The following is a 17,744-nucleotide window of genomic DNA, read 5'->3' on the forward strand; positions in this document are numbered from 1 at the left end:
TGAAAATTTCAAAACTTTTCTTCCAAACCAAACATTATAATTAAAATAAGAAAATACTTTGACAAATATATTCCATAAAATTTAAAAAGATCTAGCGTTCTAGATCCATGTGGAGTTGTAATCTCAATTTAAGAAAATAAATAAATAAATAAGTTAATCTTAATTATCAAGAATTGTTGAAGGGTGTATTTTGCAATATTATAAGGATGTAATTATCAAATTTAAAGAATTAACATTAATTTATTAAGAGATCCATACCTATAGAGAATGATTGAATTATGGATATGCATCACTTCATTCACGTACCTCTTTTCTGCCCAAATATCACGTCCACTAGCCTCGAGTCACAACGATTCTCTAGATCTGTGATTTAACACCTAACAACATTTATTTTGCAATATATAAGGATTTATATGCATTGTTAAATGACTTTTGTAGTCGATGAAAACATAATTTCACTAGATATAATTCACTACTTCCTATATGAAGGTAACATAATAACGTATATAAGCTATACCTTCATACTCTATTACAATCTTCCCTATAAAAAAAAATTATAGAAAGTAATTAGAATTTTAACATCATCTAATATAAGGGTGTACATGGTCCGGGTTGGGTTGAGAGATTTTTTTGACCCAACCCAAGTTCGGGTTGGTTAGATGGGTAACCCAACCAACCCAAAAAAATTTCACAACCCAACCCTCTATTTTCAGGTCGGGTTGTCAATTTTTTTTTAAGTTTTATTAATCCACACTTTATAATTATTCAGATATAATATCAGATAAAATAGGTTAAAAGTTCTCAAACAAACACAAATAAATGTATAATTATTCACACAAAAAAAAAATCAAATTCACTAAAAAAAACAATGAGCGAAAATTCTATCATATTAACATAATTCAACATTGTCATAAAATTAAATATCAATATCTTTTTAGAATTGGTTAAAGTAACAAAAATAGAAAGATAGTCCTAAAACTAAATATCTATATTTTTTTAGAATGGGTTGAAGTAACAAAAATACAAAGATAGATAATGAAATTAAATAAACAACAAAAATATATATATATATATATATATATATATATATATATATATATATATATATAAATTGAGATATAATAATGTTGCAACAAATAGAAAATAAATAAAAGAAATTAATAAAAAAAAATATATGTAATAGACTGGAGTCGAACGGTCTTGCTAGACCGGCCAAAGTACCACTCTCGCAAACCCATTAATAATAAAAGATTCTTAATATAGTTTATATATTTTTATTTGGATCGGGCCGCTCAGGTCGACCCGAGAGTTTTGTCCCACAAACCCGAAACCGAACCGATTCAATTCGGATTATGCAAAATGAACCCAACCCTACTCGAAATGCTAATACAATCCAACTCAACCCTATTCTAATATTTAAATATGACTTAAATTTAAATAGGATTTGAATAAAAGTTTATAGATATTATATATTATTCTAGATTTATTATTATTTAATTAAAGAATAAAAAATAAATTATTATTTAATTGAATAATTTGACTTAATGAAAACTATCTCAAATTAACAAATTTAATTAAATCATTAGAAGTAATTGCCCGGAACTAATAAAAGACAATTACTTGTCAAACAATCTCTTCTACAAATTTCTTATCGTTTTCCCACTCCCTTTTAATTATTAATTATAATTATTTGAATTTCGAACGGTTTTCAAACACGTTTAAAATCACTGCCGACGATCTTACCGAAATCAGCAGCGTTGTGGCGCACAGCCCTTGCGCGTGCTGCTCGTTCATGTTCTTAATCAGCTTCATTTCTGCAGCGGACGCCTTCATCATCTGTGGAAGAACAGAGTTCTTTTCTGCTTGAATTTAGATTTCGAATTCAATGGCTGCTTCTAACACATCATATTTACAATCACAATACTGTAAATTAAAACCCCAAAACAGTAATCCAATACTAACTAGAATCTCTGTGTTCTTGTTTGTGTTCTTCTCCGGCCTCGCCCCTGTTTCCAGATCAATCACTCTCTGTTCTTTATATCAAACCTTCCTTCTCAAACTCAATTCCCACTGTTACAGATTCAATGAAAATATAACATCAAACCACAGCCATTTAGTTATTGTTCTAATCTAAATCAAGGAGTTTCAAAGGGTTGAATGATTCTTACGTTTTGAAGATTTCGAAACCAGAACAACTTTCAAAGTTGTGTTGTTGGGAGGAAGCTGCAATCGAAGAGGATAAAGCTTCCCATTCAGTGGACTACGAGTACAAACAATTACGTCTTCGATTCCAGTCACTTCCTCTAATTTACGGCTCAATTCCTCCACTCCTTTTCCATTGAAATTCAAAGAATGCCTCTCTGAATCTTCATCCTCCCCCTCATCATCAGCAATCTGGTAAAATATCCTCCTCCCTTCCGATTTAGGTGGTGAGTTCAACGCTCCAGAGTTCTTCGACTGAAAATTTTGGGGGAAAATTGGAATTAGTGTTAATCGAAATGAATTTGGGGGAATAGATTAGTAAAATACCTCAGATCTTGAAGGATTTGCAGATTCAAATGAAACCGAAGATGATGTTGAACTCAATTCAAGAGAAGAGTCCGGGTCGGGTTCGGGTTCGGGATGAGCTAGGGTTTTGTGAACAGAAGATTGAATCTCGATTTCGACAACATCAACATCCCATAGAATCCACTCCTGTGTAGCGGTACGATGCGGCACATCGTGAGTGACGGAGTTCCGCCACGGCGGAACACCGCCGTTGCCTCTCAAGAAATTACCGTACCGCGTTTTAAGTTTCACAAGCGAGCGTTCCTTGATCGGCTCCCACTCAAGCGAGGAGTTCAACCTCTCCGGACGAGTCTGAAGAACCTTCAAGCCGGTCATTCCGAGCAAGAACGGCTGATTCGAGGCCATCAAGTACTTGCCGTAGCAGCTCTTGAGGCGGATTATAGAATCGGAATACTTAACAAACTCAACACTCCATCTCGCATTCTCCGACGATCCGTTCCTACTCTGAGTAACAGACTCCTCGTCTTCGTCGGCGAACAAATACTTCTTGTTATGGCTCCGGAGGCGGACGACCTTGGCGTTGCGGAAGAAATCCATGTTGGAATTGAACTCAGTGGAGGAGATGCGATTCTGTAGAAGAATTTGAAACTGTGAGGTTTGATAAGAAATATTCTAAGACGGATTCACGATTTTATGGGTCTGAAAAAGCAACAATGGCGTTTTCTGCTTTACAGTGGAAGGAAGCTGAAGAAGATTCCCTTTGTGTGGGTTGGAACGAAGGTGGAAACAGCGGAGATATCATTCGACTAGGTGACGTATGTTTTTTATATATATATATATATATGAATGAAAATATACTTTATTTATTTATTATTTTGTAGGTCAACTAAACCAACTTGAAAATAGAGTTACAATCTAACCGTGTCATATTTTAATAATGAAAAAAAAAAATCTAATTTTCAGTGTCATATTTTAATAATGAAAAAAAAAATCTAATTTTGAATCAGGTTTGGTTAGATTATGAACTCTATTTAAGTTATTTGTATCGCCAAAATAATCAATTCAAAATTTCAACATGAGTATGCTTTGGGTATTAGCAGAGATGTTCAGCCCCACGCCTCAAATAGGAAAGGAATATCATGGTACCATGATATAATTCATTCTGGACTTAATATAAATGTATTTTCAACCCATAACAAATTTATTTTTATATAACAGACCACGTAGATTTTTTAATTATTAAAGGTTTAATATTAAAATTTAATTTTTTAAAATTTTTATTGGTAAAACATTTTTTCTATATAGAATTTATTAGAAATTTTTTTAACCATTTTTAATAAAAAAATTATACGGATAAATGGGAATTTTAAAATATTATTTAATTAAAAAAAATTATTTTCACAAATAAAAAATAAATGAAAAAATAGGTAGGTGAAAGACTTCTCCCATAAGACATCTCCTTGGATATGGTTTGAAAATGTTTTTAGAAGAGCATTAAATGGTATTTTCTTTTTTCATTTTCAAGGGCAATTGTTTTTGTTTTTATTATATTTATTGACGTGGAAATAAATTTGAATTTAGATTTCCGAGGTGTAAAATTGTCAACATATCCAGCTGGCTCCGTCAAACTGAAGGACCTAGTTTTTGTTACATGTCACTCTCAAATATCAATTATTTATTTATTTATTTATTTAGTTGTTTCTTAGAAGACTTACCTCGGCCACATCAGCCAACGCCGTCCCGGGCTCCAAATTCACGGCCTCAATGTCCCACAAAATCCACTTACCGGTGGTGGAGCTGTGCGGCTCATCGTGAGTCACCGAGTTTCTCCACGGCGGCGTTCCTCCATTCGCCCGCAAAAACGTCCCACACCAACTCCGCAGCTTCACCTGGAACCCTTCCCGCACCGGCTCCCACTGCACCATCCAGTCCGAGGATTTATCCGGCGGATCCTGGATTACCCTGTTCCCGGTCACTCCCAGTAGGAATGGTAGGTCCGACGCGCTCAGGTAACGCCCGTGGCAGTTTCTCAAGCGGATGGCTTTAGGATTCTGCTCCACTGGCTCGACCACCCATATGGTCTTACGGGATGCACGGGTGCGGCTCTGGCGGATGGTTTGTTTGTCGTCGTCGGAGGCTAGGTACTTGTCGTTGTGGGCTCGGAGTTTGATGGCCTTGGTTTTGCTGAAGAGCTCCATGATGTGTAATAATAACTTATGAAAACGTTTGCTGAAACCAGCACACCTAAATGATTTATAGCGTCACAATTAATTTGATTTCTACGAGGAAGATTCGTGGGAAGAACCCAATTGGAGACTTTTTTTTGTTTTGGTTGACTGACATAATTGGCGAAACTTCTTGGCTCTTCTCTCCTGTTGATTGCGTCTATGAAAGAATAAGGCAAAATTTCCATTTTTAACATGAATAAGAAACGTGTATCCATTATTTCATTTAATTCAAACCCAATCTTTGCCGTAGACAAGGATGCACGGTAAATGAACACTCCTCGGTCAAGAGACCAATTATGACTTAGACTAACGTGACTATAGTGAACAAAACTATAACGACTCAGATTCACCGCTCGTTGATATTGTCTTCTTTGAGCTTTCTCTTTTAGGCTTTCCCTCAAGACTTTAAAATAGGGGTGTATATTCAACCCGACAACCCGGACTATAGGGTTGGATTAGCATTTCAGGTAGAGTTGGGTTCATTTTTCTGAACCCAAACTGAATCAGTTCAGTTTCGGATTGGTGGGCAAAATTTTCGGGTTGACCCGAGCCAAATAAAAATATATTAAAAATCCTTCCACATAAATGGTTTTGCTAGAGTGTTACTAAGGCTAGTCTAAAAAGCCCGAGTTTGACTCTAGACAAATGTGTTTCTTTGTTTAATTTCTTTTATATAATATATTTTAAAAATACCTCAATATTTTATACTATTTTGAAACTTGAAAAATGGAAATTTCCATATTTTTAAATATTTATAGGGTTTAATCGTTCTCATTTACCTATATTTTTATGAAATAAATATTATACTTTCTCATTTACCTATATTTTTATGAAATAAATATTTATAATCTTTCTCATTTACCTATATTTTTATGAAACAAATATTTATAGGGTTCAAATATTTTATACTATTTTGGAACAAATATTTATATATAATATATTTTAATATATAATATATTTTAAAAAATACCTTAATATTTTATACTATTTTGAAACAAATATTTATAGGGTTCAAATATACCTTAATATTTTATACTATTTGGACTCATTTTTATATATATTATTTCTATTTGTTGCAAAAAAAAATTCCCAATCCAGACCATGTACACCTCTACTTTAAAACACATCTGTTAGGGGTTTTCACACCCTTATAAAGGGTGTTTTATTCTCCTCCCCAATCAATGTGGGACATCACAAAAACGGTGATGCTCAAATTTATTATAAATAGGGAAATGAGTTCGGATACAATTACAAATCAAAATACAAATGACTCAAAATGTAAAACCAGATTGACACTCTAGAACGACAACCCCCTCTATGACTGCGTAGGTCTCGAACGCTTCATCTTGACCAATAGCCTGCAAACGTCTGAAAAAGAAAGAAGAAATGAGTGAGTATAAAACTACTTAGTAAGCAATATATTTGTAGGCTCACATCACATCCTTAATCTAGTAGGTATCTATAGGCTTAACTCTGGAGTCTAGGAAGTTCGGGTTTAGTCTCTATTACTATTTAAGCATCTAAGGTGTTTCAAAGTTTCAAGTGGTACTTTAAGTGCTCATGGGCCAACTCTAGGTATAGAGGAGGTGGTTCACCCTTTGTCTAGCCTCACAGATCTGTTAGATATTTGAGTTTTGTAGAGTACAACCCAATCCGCTCTATTTTTAAAATTATCATGAAAATGAAGAATATTTGATGTTTGTAACAATACACTGTGATCGGTGAATATTTGATATTTGAGTTTTATGAAACTTTCGTTATTAATGTAACATGTACGGTAGATAAATAAGATTTTTTAAATAATTAAAAAAAGTAACCCGACAACTCAATCCCACCATTTATTTTTGGGTTGGATTGTGAAACCTATTCGATTACTCGGGCCACCAATCTAACTCACTCGAAAATTTGTTGAATGATTACTTATAGATACATGTATAAATACATGTATGAATATACAAAACAAGATTCCCTTGCACAGTTTTCTAGCGTGTTGCCCAAAGCTAAGCGACATAGTCATTGAAAATTGAAAGTCTTTAACATTGAGTCAACTCCGTTCGTCTAAATGCTTATATTTTTCCAAACAACTTGACTTCGTCAAATATTTTTATTTAAGGATGTCGTGTCCAATATGTTTTGTTTTAAAAGCGACAACTTTAATATCTGTTTACAAAATTTCAACCTAAATTTATGACTACATTTAAAAAATTTCAACCTAAAATAGACCTTATAAAATAAACATATAAAAACAAAGGTGAAGATTTAAAATGGAAAAAGTGAGTTTTATATAACTTTTATTATAATTATAACAAATTAATGATATTGTATTATAATTATAAAGATGTTAATGCTTGCAGTTAGGGCAGATATTTAATAATTTTATTGGTTAAATATTAATTACAAGCTTTAAATAGTGGAAGCTGCTTCGGCATGTGGTTATCCTTTACGGTTCAGATTTGATAGTTACTTCGGTCAAGCCCAACCAAGTAAGTGGCCTTACTATAGGATAGACTAGAATTGTTTGCATGGAGCTTTATTTACGAGCATGATGATGTATGATGTTATGATAATGTATGAGTATGATGTTTGAGCTGCGATGCTTGTTGTATGTACATGATTTATGTTTCATGCATGACGTACATGATATATTTGATGCACTTGATGACATTATGATAAGTATGATGTTTGCATGACGTTTACCTTAATATGATGATGTTTTCCATATTGAGCATGTTATATGATGATGAGTGTCATATTGCATCACGTCGTTAGATCAACCTAGGACACAATCCTAAGAGCATGAAAATGATGTTAATATAATTAACCAACAACATATGTTACTTAATGTAACACAGGGATGAGACTAGAGGGTTGTGTCAGATGAAATGATAACATGGATTTAGAAGGACCTCATGCATATTGTTTGTTCATAAGCATAGAGATACTTCGCCTAGAGATATGAGTGCCGACTCTCACATTATGACGAGTAGGGTGTTCATGGGAAGTATGACACTATGGGGTTCCGCTGACCACCGGACGTCGCTACAGATTAGCTTGACCATAGAGGGTCTAGGGGGTGTGCGAGCGTCTTGGGGATTCACAATCGTACGTGTGGGTCGTGTGTAGGGAAGTACTACCCATCCAATTTTTCCGAGACTGGAGGCCACCCCTGGAGAATAGAAATAGGTCCAAGAGCATCATTGCATGTGTTTGCATTAGCATGGCCCCTATTGTGGGGTCACTAAGTATTCTTCGAAATACTCAAGCTGTGTGCCATATCATTTTTCAGGTAAAGACAAGGCGTCCATGTACGGATAACGACGACATCGCAAATAGAGACTGTGGCACGTGCATAGGGTAGCTACATGTTTAAATTCCTAGTATTAGGTTAGAATATACGACGTTTGCATTTCATTACTTAAATTATTTCATTTGTAATTGTTTTTGTTTTAATTTTAAATTCCATTGTTATGTTTTGAAATACGTAAGACCGACAATGTTTTAAATGTTTTTAAATTTTTCGTTATTTATGATGAGCATTTAAGAGTTATATTCTGCATTTAAGAGATAAAAATGAGACGTAAGTAACGACTCTGAGTATTTAGAAATTTAGGGTCGCTACCTGACGAGAATTTATTTATCGATTTTTCATATTAAGATTGAACTTCTTAGAGTTTATTGAGAGTCTTAGAGGCCGAATTAAAAGATAATAAAAGAAAAATACTTGGAAAATCTCAAGAAGTCAAGAAAAATATAAAGAAAATATTGATATAGAAACCTCTCTTAAAACATTTTAAAAGAACAATATCTATCCGTGATGGGAAGTTGTTACAAGATATGGCTCGGAAGCTAGTTTATGTGCATATATGTATAGATATGAAAATGCCTACTTTCGTAGAGAAAACCGTGGTGGGTTTCGAGACAAATGTTCCTTTTGTTTAGCGTTCGAGAACCAAATAGACCTTTGAAACTAATATAATCCAATGAGTTAGGCTCCTAACACATTCTATGTAGTATCTATTTTGCCTTGTATCTGAATACAAATTCACTAGATGAACTGACTTTCCTGATCTTTGGTCAAGTTGGTTGGCCCCCTGTTGGCGCATACTAACTGATATCAATACAAAATCTGACAAGACTTGTTGAAGCCTCAAACTATGTCCATGCAAGGTCTCGGACATGGCCTCTTCTACCGTCACATCTTTATGCAACATCATATTAACACATAGAACACATTCTATACGTACATGCTTGTTATATTTCACATTGGTTGGAGAGAAGAACGAAACATCCTTTACAAAAGTGTTGAAACTTTTCCGTGGTAGACGCGTTTTAAAGCCTTGAGGGGAAGCCTACAAGGGAAAGCCCAAAGAAAACAATATCTACTAGCGGTGGCCCTGGGCCATTACAATCTTGTTCTGAGAAAACAAACCGAAAGAAACCTTTTTGCAATTTGTTTAGTAATAGGCTCATTTGTTTGCTACTACGATTTTACATGATTGAGTTGGGTGGGGTTAGTGGAAAGGACCAATCTCAATCAATTCTCCAACCTAACCCGAATTTAATGGGAACCCAACCCAACCGTCGTAATTTTGGGTTAGGTCATCTGGGTCACCGTAGATTAGGGATGAAAGCTTCACAGAAACAAGATGAGAGAAAAAAAAGATAAGAAATGAGATATATGCGACAACACATCTTTGGCGTTAGATGGTGGCACATATGTTGTTAGGCAACAAATAATGAACTTGTCGGTGTCGTTTAATGTTTGAATGAGTGAATCAAGTTTTATGAAACGAGTTCAAGAGAGAGACAAAATGAAATATACGGCAAATATCTAGATATTAGATATTTATCTATAATAAAAAAATCAAATTATGATATATATGGTAAACTATAATTCAATACTAAATATCTTCAACATGAATAAGGAAGTGGTAAGGAAGTGGTGTTTCGTCATTGCAAGTCACAAGGTATTATCCCGAAATCAACTACGACCAATGGCTGCTGCTACAAAACATATTCAAACTCTCTCAAATGAACAAAATGTGTTTCTTTTTGCAGATAAGGAACATCTTTCAAATACAGAAGAAAGAAATTGAGTAGACAACGCAATACTAACACCCATGTCCTCATCAATCATTGGTCTTTTGAAGGGTCCATGATCTTGTGTCGTCTCATGTCCCACCCCAGCTGGCAGGCTGTCTCATAGAGAGCCAAACCTCGAAGTGTCATTCTTCATAATTATTAGGATATTTCGAACCGCTCAAGTTCACAATTAGCAGATATTGTCCTCTTTGGATTTTCCCTTCCAGACTCCGGCTTTCTCTTAAAGTTTTTAGAAAGCGTATGCTAAGAAAAAGTTTCCACAACCTTATAAAAAATGCTCTGTTCCCTAGACTTTTCCTTTCGAGTTCGGGTTTTCTCTAAAGGTTTTAAAATGCGTCTACTAGGGAGAGGATCGAAAACCATCTCTTGACCTTAGACTCTATTTTCAATTATTTATATAATCGAATGTATAGTACAAAAACTAGGGATGTTCATATGACTCACGTAGCCAAAAGTAACGGAAAAGAAAAAAACACGAACTATGAGCGTTCATATGACTTGATAACCTGACCAACTCGAACTACCCAACTCAATCCATAAAAGTCCCTCAAGCGCCTATGAAGGTCCCATAGGTGCCAATGCCTAAAGAGCCACAGGCACAACCAACAACGACACTCACATTAGAAGCGTTGCAGACGTTCATGAGAACTACCCTATCAAGCAACTGCCCTTAGTCCTAGGCAAGCAGGAAGAATGACTAGAATTCCGCTATTTGAAAGTAGAAGTACAACTCACCTTCCTTTGATGAACATGTTCACTAGGATTAGAGCCTTTAGAATCCACCGGAATGCAACCACACCCTAATAGACAAGTAATGCATGCGTAATGACCTCTAGACTCTTGATAAGAAGAAAGGTTGGGTATGTGGGGCAAGGTAGTGTTAGGAACCACGACTCTCCACAATGGAATGATATTGTCTACTTTGAACATAAGCTCTCATGGCTTTGCTTTGGGCTTCCCTAAAAGGCCTCCTACGAATGAGGATGTATTCCTTACTTATAAACCCATGATCATTCCCGAAATTAGTCAAATGACTACAAGGGTTAGTGCAGCTTCTTCATCCATAGGTGGATGTGTAGTAAGTGGACTTGCACGATCATAGTTCGATAGAAATAAGCAAGCTAAGAAAGGAAAATAGACATGAAGATGTCCTACTCCGAGATTCAGAAATAAGCAACTTTCAAAGATAAAAGCTTCTGAAGAAGAGATAATTTGTAACACTTGAAATTCATGAGAATTAATTTTCGATTTTCTTTTAAAGTTTAACTTGTGGAGTTTTTGGGTATCCTCCAATACATGAACACACATTAATGCATGAGGTCGGAGTTGTATTTCATTTGTCATATCTTTCATGCATACACAGAGTTGTGTTTCATGCTAGTTCATCATTTTACATGTCAATAATATCATATCATTCAGATTACATAAATATGTTATATCGTAATGTTTCATGCTTCTAGACCTAACAACTTTCATCATGTACATATCAAACCACATAATATATGGCATAACAATATATCATATTATAAACCTGTTAATTTATCACATATTTTGTATCATAACATATTTCATATCATTTTCATATCATATCAAAACACACACGCACACACGAACGCACATACACACACATCCGTCATTCACACGTCGTATTATAATCATATGATTTCGTAAACACTTTGTAGTCATAGTATTTCTATATATATGTCCTAGCCATATCGTTTCCTGAACTTGTCATAGCCTTATCGTCCTTATACATCTCAGTATCATTTCATGAACATACCTTAGTCATATCATTCCCCAACATATCTTAAATCATATCGTTTCATGAGTATATCCTGGTCTCACTTTCACAGGAACATGTTAAGGATATTTGACCATCTATTATAGACAATATCTTGTCTTACATTACGGTATACTATACCTATCATATTTTTCATTTTATTATAGGCAAATATCTTGTATCCATTTATTATTTTTCTTTTTGTTGTTCTTTCCATATCATTTGTAATTTACCATAATTTACCATAATTTTCTATTATGTAAATGATTATAAATGGGGAGCTTTCACCACCTTTTAGGGTGGTGGCTTAAGCAAACATTCTCATAATACATCCTAACCATATCATTTCATGAACTTATCTTAGTCTTACCTTTACAGGAACGTATCCTAACCGTATTGCTTCTTTAATGTATTCTAGTCATATCGTTACAAGAACGTATCCTAACCATATCATTCTATCAATCTATCATAATCATGTTCTTTTCTATACATAACCTAACCATATCGCTATGTCAACCATATCTTAGTCATATTGATTCATAAAAACTTCACACATATCAATATATATGACACGTATAGAACCACAGGGCACGTTCAACATCAAATATAACAATGCCCATAGGAAGGTCACTTACTTGGATAACCTTAGCCAAAGTTCTATCTAACTCCAAATTAACTTCCTTTCGTCCTTCGAATTCGTTCCCACTTATGTCAACGTGTGTCACCCTATTAAAGATATTCACCGAATTCTTTCCGTCATTCTAATTCATAAATTTTGTTAAGTATTTATAAAATTCTCTTGGGATACAAATATGTCTAACAATAATACCATGACTACTAACAATAAATTTATTAGATACTATAATTTCATAATATTTGAGAAAGTGGTTATTATATTTACTGGTATTAACTATTTAATATTTTTCCGATTTTTTTTTTTTCCCTCCCTATGTTCTCCTCCTTATTTTTCATTCTATTCCTTTTGTTTTTATATCCGTCAAAAAAACGTGAAATCCAAGTGATAGAACAACACAAATTAACCGTCTAATAACATTTTAGTTTTTTTTAAGAGAGATAATTGAAGGAAGAGATGAGAGGTTAGTGATGATTAGTGGAGAAATGTTGTTTTTATTTATTTATTTATTATTTTTATTATTATTATTTTAAACGTAATTTTTTTATTTGTTTTTTTTTTTACCATTACCATTATTATAAAAAAGCTATAACTGATAAGTATCATATAAATTTTAAGAAGAATTATGGAAGGTTATAATGGATCAATAATACAATTTAAAAGACTATAAAACACTATCATTTTAACTAATAATTAAAAAAAAGTTTAAATTATTAATTTACTATTATATTCTATATTTTCTAGATTTTAAATTGCGATAAATTTTAAAAAGTTTAATTTTATATCAACCTTCACATATAATATTAAAATTTATAATTTTTTTTATTAATTTTAAACTCTAGAACTTATTAAATATAAAATATCCAATTGAAAACCAAACTTTATATCCAATTTTTTTTTGTAGAAAAAATCACTAAAAATAATAATTCATATCTCTTCAATTTTTTTTTTTTTTTTTTTTTTTGAAGTTAATCTAATTTTTATGAAATATTTTAATTGTGTATCTATTAACATTTATTTTTAATTATTTTATATTTTTAAAATCACCCAATAAATTATACTTTGTTATTAACTCTTTATTACAATAAAAATTATTTTAACCCAACCATATTTAAGGTATAAAACTAAATTAATAAAAATATCTATGGTACATCATTTTAAAAATATCCTAAATTTTCATTATAAATTTTTAAATTTCAATAACACCCATCACTTTTATTTAAAAAATAAAAAAAAAATACTTTCAATAATTTCTTTTAAAATATTCTTTAAATTAAACCATTTTAACTTTTAAAATTTTATTAATAGCCCTCTTCTAAAAACTAAAATTTATTAATTGACATCCTCTAAAAACTAAAATAAACCCTTTTAAAATTGGTAAAAAACTTTAAAATACTCTCTTATACTTCAAAAATATCTCTCTTAGACTTCAAAAATATGTTTAGCATATTGACCAAATACAATTTTCAAAAGTAATAGCAATAGTTGGGATGATTTATGAGAGTAGATAAACTAATTTTGTTTACAAAGATTTTTTTTTTGATTGTTATACTATTTTTAAACGAATATATTTTTTTAACTGTTTTAAAAATGGGGAAGTATAAATGAAAATTTTAAAATTATATATATTTTTGAAACAAAGTTAAAATGGTTTTTGAAACAAAATATACTGAATATTTTAAAATTTAAAATTTAATAATATTTTTTAAAAAAATATAAAATTTATGAATATTTTTTTTAATTTAGGTCAATCTAAATTTATAATTTAATATAATAGAATTAATTAATGGGAGTATAAACTCAAGTTTAACTATTTAATTATAAATTATAGAAGTACGTGTTCAATTCATTTTATTATTTAATTATTTAATTTTTTTATTTAAAAAAAATTATAAATAAATTTAGAATTAAAAAACTTAAATACTTCCTAAGATTAAATATAATTAATTTTGAATTAATTTTTTTTATTAATTATAAATTATAGGTTGAATTTATCTCTATTATTTAATTTTTTATTTGAGAAAAAATTATAAATAAATTTAGAATTAGAATTAAAAAAATTAAATACTCTCAAAATTTACATCGAATAATTAATTTCAAGTATAAATTTGAATTAATTTTTTTATTAATTATAAATTATAGAACTGTTCAATTCAATTTTTTATTTGAGAAAAAATCATAAATAAATTTAAAATTAAAAAAATTAAATACTCTCTAAATTTCCATATAAATCTACTTCAACTATAAATTTGAATTAATTTCTTTTTATTAATTATAAATTATAGAACTATGGTTCAATTTATCTCTATTATTTAATTTTTTTTATTTGAAAAAAATCATAAATAAATTTAGAATTAAAAAATGAGATACTCTCTAAATTTCCATATTTCCATATAGGATTTAGACTATCTAATTTCAACCATAAATTTGAAATAATTTTTTTTTTATTAATTATAAATTATAGAGTTATGTAGTTCAATTCATCTCTATTATTTAATTTTTTATTTGAGAAAAATCATAAATAAAATTAGAATTAAAAAAATTAAATACTCCCTAAATTTCCATATATCTAGACTATCTAATTTTAACCATAAATTTGAATTAATTTTTTTTTATTAATTATAAATTATAGATTAAATTCATCCCTATTATTTAATTTTTTATTTTAAAAAAATTATAAATAAATTTAGAATTAAAAAAATTAAATACTCTCCAAATTTCCATATAAGATGTAAAGTATCTCATTTCAATTATAAATTTGAATTAATTATAAATTATAGAATTATTGGATTCAATTCATCTCTATTATTTATTTTTTTTATTTGAAAAAAATCATAAATAAATTTAGAATTAAAAAAATTAAATACTCTCTAAATTTCTATATATTTAATTTCAACCATAAATTTGAAATTAATTCTTTTTATTAATTATAAATTATACAACTATGTAGTTCAATTCATCTCTATTATTTAATTTGAATTATTTTTTTATTAATTATGAATTATAGAACTATGTAGTTCAATTATCTCTATTATTTAATTTTTTATTTGAGAAAAATCATGAGTAAATTTAAAATTGAATACTCTCTAAAATTACAATATTACAATGTGGTTCAATTCATCCTTATTATTTATTTTTTTAGAACAATTATAAATAAATTTAGAATTAAAAAATTAAATATTCTCTCAATTTTCATATAATCTCCAGTATTTAATTTAAACTATAAATTTGAATTAATTTTTTTATTTTAAATTGAATTAAATTTTCGAAAAACTAAAAATATTTAGTTTAATATATGGGTTGATATTTTTTTAAATAGTTAGAACTCAATATAATCCAACTTTTCTTTTTAAAAAAATTATGAATATTTAATGGTAAAATGTTTAATGTTTGAATTTTATGAAATTTATTTAATGATATATATTATAGATAAATATAATTTTTTTAAATAATAATAAAAAAAAAACAATTACCAATTTTTAAAAACTTTCTCTTTAGTTGGTTGGATTGAGACATTAAACTATTCAAATTACTATTTTATAACTTAATCCAAAATTAGGAATGCGATGTTAATGGGACGGACCCGTCCTTATATCATTTCCATAACTTAATCCAAAATTAGGAATGCGATGTTAATGGGACTGGCCGTCCTTATATCATTTCTATCCGCTAATTATTTCCAAAGTTTTTGGATAATTTTTACTCATTTGTTATTTTTTTAAATCGATATTTTAAAGGTTTATTTTTCAATATAATCTAATTAAAAATTATTAAAATAAATTAACATATTTCATAACCAAAAAAAATATGTATATATATATATAGATAGATGTATATCTTAATTTTAAAAAAAAATTAAATTTTAATATTACAAGTAATCTTTAATATTTAAATTAATATTTTAAAAAATTATAATAGAATCATTTACTCAATATTATTATGGTCGGAGACTCAAAATTGATTATTTTTTTATATAGAAGTTACGTTTAAAAAAAAAATCTTCCCCATTCCATCAGATTTAACCGAAGTAAATATGAGAATTAAACAATAAAAAAAAATAACAGAGGTCTATCTAAAATAATTCTCAATCTTTTAAACAATAACTTCCGTAATATAAATTAGTAACAATAAAAAATGAAATTATTAAATTCTAATGTTGACATAAAATCTAATATATTGGCATGAAATACATGACAATCCGTAATAATTTATAGAAGTTCTCTAATTTGAAATCGAACCTTAAATGAGTGACAATAATTTATTCTAATAAGATAAGTAGTCTTACTATAGGATAAACTAAAAATTGTATGAGTTATAATGATATTTGAGATGTATCGTATAATGCAGTATACTAGTATATGATGATGTATGAGTTATGATGCTTGATCATGTGCGTAGTATATATATATATATATATACACATATATATATTTCGATGAATGATGTACTTGATATGCTTGATGCACTTTATGACAATAATGATGAGTATGATGATTGCATGACATTTATCTTAATAGGATGATATTTTCCATATTGAGCATGTTATATGATACGAGTGCCATATTGAATCATGTTGTTAGATCGATATAGCATATAACCCTAACAGCATGAAAATGATATTAATATAAATATCCACGAGTATGTGTTATTTAATGTAACAAAGAGATGAGACTAGAGAGTTGTGTCAGAAGCGATAATAAGATGGACGTTAGAGGGGTCTCATGCATATTATATGTTCATAAGCACAGGGATACTTCCCCTAAAGATGATGAGTGTAGATTCACACATTATGATGATGAGTGTGAATGCGCATAAATGAGCAGGGTGTTCATGAGGTCATGACACTACGGGGTTTCGCTATCCTCCGAACGTCGCTAAAAATTAGCTTGACCAAAGAGTCCAAGGGGTGTGCGAGCACCATGTGGATTCACACTCGCACATGTGGGTTGTGTGTAGGGAAATACTACACATCCAATTTATTCGAAACGGGAGGCCATCTTTAGATGATGTTAGAGATAGGTTCTTAAATCATGATTGCATGTGTTTGCATTTTCATAACCCCAATAGCAGATCCAGTTATTGAGTATTCTTCAAAATACTCCAACCGTGTGTCACATCATTTTTTTCAGGTAAAAGCAAGGTGCACTTTTAAGGACAACAACGACATCGCGAGTAGAGACTATAACACATGCATATACTAGACTCATATCTAAATTTCTAGTGTTGAGTTGTTTTTCAATTTCATTGTTTTAAATTATTTTGTAGTTATTTTTATATTTTTAAATTTCAGCATCTCGTATTTAAACACGTAAGACATGACTGTGTTTTCTAGAGAAAAAAATTGTTTTAACGAGAGTTTATGTTATAAATTATGTTCATTTTAAGAATTATATTTTTCATATTAAAAATTTAGGAACGTTACAGTACACATGTAAACCGAACAATTAAGAAAAAATTTAGGTTATTGGATTCGTAGTGCGAACCAACCTGC

General features: G+C 30.2%; 1 protein-coding gene across 2 annotated transcripts; it reads right to left on the reverse strand.

Moving 5' to 3' along the window:
• Window positions 1–1,506: 1,506 nt before the first annotated feature.
• On the reverse strand, window positions 1,507–4,720 carry LOC111799006 (uncharacterized). 2 transcript variants are annotated; one of them, XM_087125106.1, is made up of 4 exons: window positions 4,233–4,720; window positions 2,530–3,180; window positions 2,169–2,457; window positions 1,507–2,070 (listed from the first exon to the last, which is right to left on the reverse strand). In XM_087125106.1, the coding sequence occupies exons 1-4, from the start codon at window positions 4,704–4,706 to the stop codon at window positions 2,036–2,038; spliced, it is 1,449 nt and encodes a 482-aa protein (XP_086981232.1). In that variant the 5' UTR covers window positions 4,707–4,720; the 3' UTR covers window positions 1,507–2,035. The 2 variants fall into 2 exon arrangements, with proteins under 2 accessions (XP_086981232.1, XP_023538149.2); XM_023682381.2 differs by having other exon boundaries at window positions 2,530–3,138; window positions 4,224–4,720.
• Window positions 4,721–17,744: the final 13,024 nt, after the last annotated feature.

The sequence above is a fragment of the Cucurbita pepo genome, chromosome 7 (genome assembly GCF_057944985.1).
Source record: "Cucurbita pepo subsp. pepo isolate OVF chromosome 7, ASM5794498v1, whole genome shotgun sequence".
Lineage (NCBI taxonomy): Eukaryota > Viridiplantae > Streptophyta > Magnoliopsida > Cucurbitales > Cucurbitaceae > Cucurbita > Cucurbita pepo.